Raw genomic sequence first — 10,753 nt, 5'->3', positions numbered from 1 at the left:
ACTGCCTCTCCAGCCTCAGCAGTGAGCGGGTCAGACTGTCTGGCAGCATGAAGGTGCTGCTTCTCTACGTCCTGTGCCTGGTCCTGGGGTGCTGCCAGCCGGGGGCCGCCCTGGATGGAGGGATGCTGTACCCCCGGGAATCTCCCTCCAGGGAGCTGAAGGAGCTGGGAGGCCTCTGGAGCTTCAGGGCAGACTGGTCAGAGCGCAGGGATGCGGGGTTTGTGGAAGGCTGGTACAAGAAGCCTCTCTCCCAGGTGAGTGAGCGGAGAAGGCGGGCACCATCAAGGTGAGGCGGGATTTTTTTTTTAAAGTTGCTGAGATAAATTTTATGAAATAAATAAATTGTTAAGTAAGTTACGTCCCCCTTGATTGCAAAAGCAGCGACCTCAAAGCAGTTTACGAAAAGAAGGAAAGCAATAAGCTTGTCGTGGAAACGTAGAATTGAAGAGCTGGAAGGGACCCCAAGGGTCAGCCACCCCCTGCAGTGCAGGAGCCACAGCTAAAGCTTAAGAAACAGTTAAAACCAACCATTGGAAACCTTAAAAAAATAATAATCAACAATAAGCTGAAAAACCAAACTGAAACGTGTGTCGATATTCTACATGCTTCGGTAGGTTTTGCCGAAACAAAAAAGGCGCCAAAAAGAGTATAGTGAATAATGGGTTTAGCTTTTTAGTTCTTGTTTGATATCAACATCTGAGCATCCCTAATGGGTCAAGCCAAAAGCCCTGTTAATCTAAATAACCAACACAGAGGCTGCCATGGGTGTAGCCAAGAGGGGGGAGGGAGGAGCAGCTGCCCCCCTAAATAAATAAAAATACATAGCAAACTGAGGTTCTGCCCCACCCCAACAAAAATCCTGGCTACATCCATGGTTCTGGCTGCCCAGATGCTTTGAGGGAGCCAACAAGTGGGGGGGGGTGTTTGGGGGGAATGCAATGTCCAGTCCCTGTGGTCCCCCCAAACATCTGGTAAACTGCCACTGAATGTGGAGGTTTGACTTAGCTTTCTGGGCACACAGCCGCTGGGTAGATGTGTGCTTTCTGTATTTGTGAACAGTGCACTGGGATCTTTGGAACAGTTTCATTGGAAAGATAGAAGCTGAGAGAGCCAGGAGTTGCCATTGATTGCCCTTCAGCTCCAACAGAAAGGAGAAGTTTCAAATATCAGGAAGTGGCTCAGCATTTCTATGCGCAAGAGCGAGGAAATGAACTGTTACGTGCAAAGCAGGTGAAATAATTGTTTCCCCAAAGAGCAGGAGGTAGGCATGTGCATCTGTGAATCAGGAAAAGAAAGGGTGTTATTTACTGCATTGTTTTATTTCACTGTTCAGCTGAAAAAGTCTTCCAAGAGCACTTCGCAAATATCAATATTAAGATAGTCTGTGCCTTTGAGTTTTCCAAACTCAAGTATGCAACACTAAAGGAAAGGGCTTTGGGAAGGAGGAGGGGAAAAACAAACTCTGGCACAGTTGAATGAATAATCACCTGGAATTGAAAGGTTTTGGAAAAGCAGAATGTGCATGATCATTAGTAACTTGCTAGCAACAGTTTAAAAGTCATACTGTGTGTTTCAGAAAAGGTGAGTAAAATCAAAGATTGGGTTTGTAGTTCTCCACTGTTTACACGTTAGAATTTAGGCCAAAGAAAATAGAAATGGAAATACAGTGGTGCCCTGCAAGACGAATGCCTCGCAAGACAAAAAACTCGCTAGACAAAAGGGTTTTGCAGTTTTTGAGCTGCTTCGCAAGACGAATTTCCCTATGGGCTTGCTTCGCAAGACGAAAAATGAAAACGTCTTGCAAGTTTGTTTCCTTTTTCTTTTTTCTTTTCTTTTTTTAATGATATTTATTAAGGTTTCAAAGAAAAGAATTACATGAATTAAAAAAAGAAGAAAAAGAAAGACAAAAGTAAAAAGAAAAGAAAAAATACAAAATACAAAAAAGATAAAAAACACTTTAAAAAGACATCAGTCTTTCCATACCTTACATTCATTTCCTTGTTTCCCTGACCTCCTCACACCTCCCTTTTTTGTATTCCAATTCAGTTAGTTAATTCAGCAATTTCTTTCCCTCTTTGTTTTTATCTTAGTCCTTTAAGATAATATATTATAACTTTGGATTCTCACCTGTTAACAATCCATTTTTACATACACCTTTATAACATTGCTGCTTAAACCACTTAACTTCATTCTGACATCATTCTAACATTCATTAATTTTGCAATATTTCTGTAAATAGTCTTTAAATTTCTTCCAATCTTCTTCCACCGACTCTTCTCCCTGGTCTCGGATTCTGCCAGTCATTTCCGCCAATTCCATGTAGTCCATCACCTTCATCTGCCACTCTTCCAGAATGGGTAGATCTTGTGTCTTCCAATACTTTGCAATAAGTATTCTTGCTGCTGTTGTGGCATACATAAAAAAAGTTCTGTCCTTCTTTGGCACCATTTGGCCGACCATGCCCAGGAGAAAGGCCTCTGGTTTCTTCAGAAAGGTATATTTAAATACCCTTTTCATTTCATTATAAATCATCTCCCAGAAAGCCTTAATCCTTGGGCACGTCCACCAAAGGTGAAAGAATGTACCTTCAGTTTCTTTACATTTCCAACATTTATTATCGGGCAAATGATAGATTTTTGCAAGCTTGACTGGTGTCATGTACCACTTGTATATCATTTTCATAATATTCTCTCTTAAGGCATTACATGCCGTGAATTTCATACCTGTGGTCCATAACTGTTCCCAGTCAGCCATCATTATGTTATGTCCAACATCTTGTGTCCATTTAATCATAGCAGATTTCACCGTTTCATCCTGTGTATTCCATTTCAACAGCAAGTTATACATCTGTGACAAAATCTTAGTTTTGGGTTCTAGCAGTTCTGTTTCTAATTTTGATTTTTCCACCTGGAAGCCAATTTTCTTGTCCAAATTGTATGCCTCCATTATCTGATAATAATGAAGCCAGTCTCGCACTTTGTTTTTTAATTTCTCAAAACTCTGCAATTTCAGTCTATCTCCCTCTTGTTCCAAAATTTCCCAATATTTCGGCCATTTGACCTCCATATTGAGCTTTTTCTGAGCTTTCGCTTCCATTGGTGACAGCCACCTTGGGGTTTTGTTTTCCAGTAGGTCCTTATATCTTATCCAAACATTAAACAATGCTTTCCTGACAATATGGTTTTTAAATGCTTTATGTGCTTTGACCTTATCATACCACAAGTATGCATGCCATCCAAATACATTATTAAAACCCTCTAAATCCAAAATGTCTGTGTTTTCAAGAAGCAGCCATTCTTTCAACCAGCAGAAAGCTGCTGATTCATAATAAAGTTTAAGGTCTGGCAGGGCAAATCCACCTCTTTCCTTTGCATCTGTTAGTATTTTAAATTTTATTCTAGGCTTCTTGCCCTGCCAGACAAATCTAGAGATATCTCTCTGCCACTTCTTGAAGCAATCCATTTTGTCCAAAATTTGCAATGTTTGAAACAGAAACAACATTCTAGGCAATACATTCATTTTTATCGCAGCAGTGAAAGCTTCAAATTTGACCAAATTTCTAAATCTTTTTTCACTTCAGCCCAGCATTTTTCGTAACTGTCTTTAAATAAATTCCCATTTTTTGCTGTCATGTTAATCCCCAGGTATTTCACTTTCTTAACCACTGTTAAACCTGTCTCATTCTGAAACCTCTCTCTCTCAATCGGTGTTAAATTTTTCTCTAAGACCTTAATTTTTAATTTATTCAGTTTAAATCCTGCAACCTGACCAAATTCTTGAATCAGTTCCAAAACCCTTTTAGTACCAGATTCTGGCTCCTGTAACGTCAATAATAAGTCATCTGCAAATGCTCTCAACTTGTACTGTTTAGCTCCGACTTGTATACCTTTGACCAACTGGTCCCTTCTAATCATATTCAGCAGGACCTCCAGGACCGATATAAAAAGCAATGGGGAGATTGGGCAACCTTGTCGTGTCCCTTTTTCTATCTTAAATTCTTCCGTCACCACGTTATTTACAATTAATTTAGCCTTTTGTTCTGAATAAATTACACTTATACCGTTTTCAAAGCCTTGGCCTACCCCCATCCCCTGTAGGTTCTTCTTCATAAAACTCCAAGAAATGTTGTCAAAAGCTTTCTCCGCGTCCACAAATATCAAAACTGCCTTAGTATTTATGTTCACTTGTAATTTTTCTAGAATGTTGATTATATTTCTCACATTATCAGACAAATGTCTACCCGGGAGAAAGCCTGCTTGGTCTTTATGAATCTCTTCCATTAAGACTTTTTTAAGACTTTTAGCCAAAATGTCTGCAAAGATTTTATAATCCACATTGAGCAATGATATGGGGCGGTAGTTCTTGAGCTGCGTCTTTTCAGTCTCTGTTTTCGGTACAAGTGTAATATACGCTTCTTTCCACGACTCTGGTGCCCTTTTCCCACCCATTATTTCGTTACAGACATCCTTCAAAGGTTGTACTAACCATTCTTTCAAGGATCTGTAATATTTAGAGGTCAGTCCATCCGGTCCTGGAGATTTGCCTAGTTGCATGTTCTGAATGGCACCTTCTATCTCCTGTTCAGTTATTTTATAGTTCAGCATTAATTTATTTTCCTGAGAGATTTTTTGTAATCCATTTGTTTTCAAAAATTGATCTAAATCAATTTCTTTCTGTGGTCCTTGTGTATATAGTTGTTTAAAGTACCTCTGGAAACAGTTTCTAATCTCAGCTGGGTTCCTTCCTTCCACTTCTAAATTTGTAACCGTATTTAATTTTTGTCTTTTTTTCATTTGCCAAGCCAACAATTTCCCACATTTATTAGCCGACTCCTTTTTCTTAACACCGTTAATACAGTTGCGACTTGACTTCGAGGAGCAACTCAAAGAACGCGGTGTGGTAGCCTTTTTTGAGGTCTTTGGTGATTTTTGAAGCTTTTCCAAATCTTTTCCGACACTGTGCTTCGCAAGACGAAAAATTCGCTAGACGAAAAAACTCGCGGAACGAATTAATTTCGTCTTGCGAGGCACCACTGTAGTGGATTGCTTGTGCAAGTGAGCTCTTTGTAGCTTCAATGAATGGAAAACAGTGCCTGTACATTAGTGCCCTCTACTGGCTTTTGGGTGCAAATGCCACATTTAATCTTCCAAACTGATCCTGTACTTTAAATGGAATAGCCTGAGGCCAAGACATGATTTAACAGGTCACAGAATCGTATAGTTGGAAGGGACCCCGAGGATCATTCTAATCTAGTCCAATCTGCTGCAATGCAGGAATGTGCAGCTCTCCCATACGGGGATTGAACTTGCAACCTTGGCATTACCATGCTCTAACCAACTGAGCTATCCAGAAAAAAATCATAACTTGCTAAGTTGCTCTGCATCAGGCAGATTTCTGAAAGCAGAAGAGCAGAACAAAATATTTTGACAACCTAGATAAAAGTTTGCTGGAGTTTGCTTGTTTGTCAGAATGTACAAACTGCTCTAGTTTTGGAGAATATACGAGTGCTATGTAGAAATGAATCACAAAATGGAATACAGGTCATAAAACCGTAATAAAACCCAGAAGAATCATGCCCCTGGTATAGCGCTGCATGCCCCAGCCGTAAAACCCTGAATCTTGTCCCGTAGCAAATTGGCAGCCAGTGCAACCTTTTCAACATGTTTTCAGTGAGTGAACCCAGAGCTGCTGTGTCTGTACCAAATTCCAGGCCTGCATGGGAGAACATCTCTGCCCTGTATGCCCAGCATTCCTTCCTCGTCTCTTTCAGTCTGGGCCAGTGATTGACATGCCAGTCCCCGCCAGCTTCAACGAGATCACGCAAGATCCAAAGCTGCGTCAGTACATCGGCTGGGTTTGGTACGAGAAGGAGGTGTTCCCGCCAGCCCGCTGGCTCCTGAGAGATCCTGGGACACGAGTGGTGCTCCGGGTTGGCAGTGCAAACTACTACTCGATCGTGGTGAGTATGCGGCTCCCTGGGCAGTGCAGCTCCCCATGGAAGCCTGCCTGGTTTCTGGAATCATTGCATTTTAAAAATTTTCTGCATTTATGTCCTGCACTCTTCTCCAATAACCCAAGGTGGTGTGTATGGTTCTCTCTTCCTCATTTAATTCCCAAAACCAACTCTGTGAGGTAGGATAGGCTGAGAGAAGAAGAAGAGGAGGAGTTTGGATTTGATATCCCGCTTTATCACTACCTGAAGGAGTCTCAAAGCGGCTAACATTCTCCTTTCCCTTCCTCCCCCACAACAAGCACTCTGTGAGGTGAGTGGGGCTGAGAGACTTCAGAGAAGTGTGACTGGCCCAAGGTCACCCAGCAGCTGCATGTGGAGGAGCGGGGAAGCGAACCCGGTTCCCCAGATTACGAGTCTATCACCCCCCCCCCCCAGACACACCCAGTGAGCTTCTTGGCCGAGTGAGGATTTGAACCCAGGTCCTAGTCTGACACTCTAACCACTGCACCACCACTGTATCTCAAGTTCAGGAGTTATTACATGTGAATGAGGAGCCTGTGGCCCTCTGGGTATTGATGACCAATAGCAAGGGATGCTGGGAGTTGTAGTCCAGCCACAGCTTTCCCGCTGCTCCAAGTCATGTGACCTGCATGCCTCCCTTGAGGCCCCATTGTTTGTTTGGAGTCTTTGCACCTAGACACCCCGTTTTCTTCTGTTGTAGTGGGTTAACGGGGTCCAGGTGACTGAGCACGAGGGTGGACACCTCCCCTTTGAAGCCGAGATCAACCACCTCCTCCGCGATTCTCCAGGAGAGCCTTGCCGAATCACCATTGCTGTCAACAACACCCTGACTCCCCACACGCTGCCTCCGGGGACCATCCATTATATGGAGAACGAGTCTATGTGAGTTGAAGGCCTCACTGAGGAACCCAGCAACCCTCTAGCCAAAGATTCTGGGATGTTCTGTCTAGAACAGTGAAGGAAGTCGCTCTGAAATGCGTTTTGCCTGCTTTTATTCCATTATGGTCCACTGGTGTAGGGAAGAGGCTTTCATCTTGCACATAATCTTGGGTGTTTTCTTGGGTTTTCCCTTCTCCCCCCTTAAAAAAAGGATTAAGCATATTATTTGCAGGAAGAACAATCCAGTTTCCCTCAGTCAGATTTTGTAATTTTGTGTAATTTAATCCCAGGTGCTTCAACTTTACCAAGTGGTTTAGGCATGTTGGCATTTCTTATTGGTTTGCTCTCCGTCCATTGTGAAGTCTCTTCAGCTGTCAAACTTTCATGTGTTGTTACATGTCAGCTGTCTTTCAACTCTTAATGTTACAAACGTTACAGACCAATTATCAAAACCTTCCATACATCAGCTGTTGAAACTGGGTATTATTAGGTACATAATAGCAAAATCAAATATTGCGACTCGCTGAATATTCAAAGAGTTTTTGATGACGGATCAACAGCAAAATTTGCAGAGAACCGGTAGAAGCACATCTATAATTCTATTCCCTGATCCACTTAAAATAAAACTGTAACATCCATATTTTATGCAAGACTGCAGGAAACAACCTCCAGATAAGAACTTATCATTTCAGCGTAAATACGTGGAACCTCAGGTGTTCAGTGAATCAGACCTGGTTGTTTCCATCATGCCTTTCAACCCTCCGTTTCCAAGGGTGGGGATTTCCTACCCCCCTCACTCTCTTCCTGAACCCTTCCCCCTTGATCCAGGTACCCCAAAGGCTATTTTGTTCAAGACATACAATTTGACTTCTTCAACTACGCTGGGATCCACCGACCTGTCCTTCTGTACACCACCCCCTTAGCCTACATTGATGACATCACCGTGACCACAGACGTGATGGGAAACGTCGGTAGGTATCTGAAGTGCCAGAGCTAAACAGCATTTGGAAAGTTGGGGGGGGGCAGGGACGACGATCCTGCAGTATCTATGGAGGAAAAGCTTTTTGTGGGAACAAGCTGCTTGTGGCTGGAAACCTGTTAATGATTTCACTTATCAAAGTGACCACCTTTGAATATTCTCGCTGTGACATATTCACACCATTTACAACCTCAGGAAGTCTCCGAACGATTGTTTTAGCCACCAAATGGCACAAACGGAGAGCCAGTGTGGTGTAGTGGTTAAGAGCGGTGGACTCGTAATCTGGGGAACCGGGTTTGTGTCTCCGCTCCTCCACATGCAGCTGCTGGGTGACCTTGGGCTAGTCACACTTCTCTGAAGTCTCTCAGCCCCACTCACCTCACAGAGTGTTTGTTGTGGGGGAGGAAAGGAAAGGAGATTGTTAGCCGCTTTGAGACTCCTTCGGGTAGTGATAAAGCGGGATATCAAATCCAAACCCCACAGGCTAAAGTTTATTTAACCAAGCGATGGCCCCAATTCTCTCTCTTCAAAGCTGTTTATCCCACAGTCTTCACAACAACTTTGTGAGGTAGCCTGGGGTTGCTTTCCCCAAACTGCTGTGGGAGCAGCAGCTGAGAAAATGGCCTACCTTAGGATGCTTAAGGGATTCAGTTGGTGGTAGCCGTGGGATCCGAAACGGAGTGGTTCTGATTTGTAGCCCACTGTCTTCGCCAACTCACCTATTTTGCTTCTGCTGGGACAGGCTTGGTGCAGTATTTGGTTTCAGTCCGGGGCAGCCCCCGTTACTCCTTGACCCTGACACTGCGTGACCAAGATGGCGTCACTGTGGCAAGTGGAAACGGGTCTGCTGGCGAGATGAAAGTGGTGAACCCTCTACTCTGGTGGCCATACCTGATGCATGAACATCCTGGATACCTTTACTACCTAAAGGTAACCTAAGCCTTATTTGGACTCAATCCTGAGGGGAGGGAGGGAGAGAAACAAAGGCAAAGATCTTGCATGTGGTTCCTGTCCAGGATCCTCAGATCTGCATGGTCCCCCAGTGGAAAACTAACGTTCTGGCCCCTGCTCAGGGCTTAGTTGAGTAGGGAAGGATGCTGACTTGAAAATCCAGAAGGCAGCTGTGCAGGATTTCCAGTGGTTAAGAGCAATCCAAGGAAGGGCACCTGCCTTGCTCTGCCAACAGGAAAAGAAGGGATGGAGGGACACACAGGAAACTGGCTTTAAACCTCAGTAGAGGTTTGAATAAAGCAGGAATGGAAGGAAACTGAGAGGGGGAAAGCGATGGTCTTAAACCATGGCAGAGATTTGAGTGAGCAAGGGGAGACACTGAGGAGAGAAAGCAATGGCAGTTTAAAGCACGGTTTGAGTTCAGTGAGAAGGGAACTGGGAAAAGTGTCCTTCCATCCCTGCTTTACCTCTGGCGTTGCTTAAAACCACTTTTATAAATCTCTGCGTCCCTCCCTGCCCGCTTTACTCAAATTCTAGGGAAGTGCTGTAGCTCAGCAGTAGAGCAGGTTTGATCCCCAGTGGCAGCTCCAGGTAGGGCTGCCCAAAACTCTGGAGAACCGCTGCCAGCCAGAGTAGACAATGCTCAGCTCGGTGGACTAACAATCTGACTTCCTATGATCCTTCCCATCCACTGCCCTTGTGGGAGCCCTCCAGTGAAAAACTCTGCCAGTTTTGTGGGGCAATTGTTTTGGGCAGGACAACACACAGAGGGCAGAAGGGGTGTGGTCCCGGCTGCCCACCCGCTACCACATCTGACCCTTGCAGCACATTTTTGCCTACTCCTAGGTTGGAGAACAAGGCCTTGGGTTCAAGTCTAGCAAATTCCCTGCAAATTATGCAGGGTGCAGATTACGGGTTACCTTGGCACAGCATAGAAATTTCTCCTTCCCCGGATGCTACATCTCAGATTCAGGGGGCTGGTGATTGTTGGGGTGTAGGCTTGCGTGCTCCGACAGCTGACACAAAAAGGGTGGCTTTTTCGGACCACAGATCACGCTTTCTGCCGAGGTGGACGGCACGGTCTTCAAAGACACTTACACGCAGCCGGTAGGCATCCGGACTGTGCAGGTCACCCGCAACAAGTTCCTAATCAACGGGAAACCGTTCTACTTCCACGGGGTCAACAAGCACGAAGACTCTGATGTGAGTTGAGTGGCGCCTTGTTTTCGGATCTCTTATTGCTGAGCACCGGTGATGGGCTGGGGGGCTGGGTTAAGAAGCAGGATGGGCCTCACCCAGAAACATCTTAACCTGGGTTTAGATCAATGGTTCCCAAACTTTTTGCCCCCCCCCCGGTTCCATAAGCTCACCCCCAGTGTCCCCCACCCTGTAAAAAGCATCATTCAGAACTGTGGTTTCCATGACCCACTAAGGAAGCTAATAACACTATTAAATTCGAAACGGTAATGGTTAATTGAGCATTCATTCAAAGCCCAGTTAAAAGCTATTTAGTTTAATTAATTCAAGAAAACCGATGATCCCATGATACCTGATACTGTAGGAAAAATATTTTTACACATTCTTAACTAGGAAGTTTATAGCACAAAATATTTATTTGTAATCACTTACCAAACATGGACCTGTCACAGATGTGCTGTAACTAATTTATAAGAAAATCAACAGCTTGGCTATCTTGTGAGAACTTAGCATTGTAAATACAAACAAACATGGCCCAAGGAAATAGCTTGGGAAGCGATAAGAATGGCAAAAGTTTAAATACAAAGTGAGGAAAGTGCTTTGCTGTAGTCTCTAGCGTGGTCAGCCGTAATAAGAGATGAATACACTCGGAGGGGCCCATCTCTAGGGCCCCTCTGCTGCCCCCTTGCCTCTTAGTTCCCCCCTGGCTATTCCCACCCTGCCATGGAGTGGTACCGCCCAGTTTGGGAGCCTTTGGTCTAGATCAGGGTAGT

The 10,753-nt window shown here is 44.2% G+C and overlaps 1 protein-coding gene across 1 annotated transcript in view; it reads left to right on the top strand.

Moving 5' to 3' along the window:
• Positions 1–10,753, top strand: part of GUSB (glucuronidase beta) — a 19,432-nt gene continuing 8,679 nt past the window's right edge. The window contains exons 1-6 of the mRNA XM_081173008.1: positions 1–254; positions 5,771–5,959; positions 6,675–6,856; positions 7,682–7,824; positions 8,575–8,762; positions 9,834–9,986. Of these exons, the coding sequence (XP_081029134.1) occupies positions 48–254; positions 5,771–5,959; positions 6,675–6,856; positions 7,682–7,824; positions 8,575–8,762; positions 9,834–9,986 (1,062 nt within the window). The 5' untranslated portion in view covers positions 1–47. The remainder of the gene's footprint in view (positions 255–5,770; positions 5,960–6,674; positions 6,857–7,681; positions 7,825–8,574; positions 8,763–9,833; positions 9,987–10,753) is intronic.

Source organism: Podarcis bocagei (genome assembly GCF_964188305.1).
Source record: "Podarcis bocagei genome assembly, chromosome: 15".
NCBI classification, from domain to species: Eukaryota; Metazoa; Chordata; class Lepidosauria; order Squamata; family Lacertidae; genus Podarcis; species Podarcis bocagei.
Note: the sequence above shows the minus strand (reverse complement) of the source record. Positions and strands in the feature narration are given on the sequence as shown.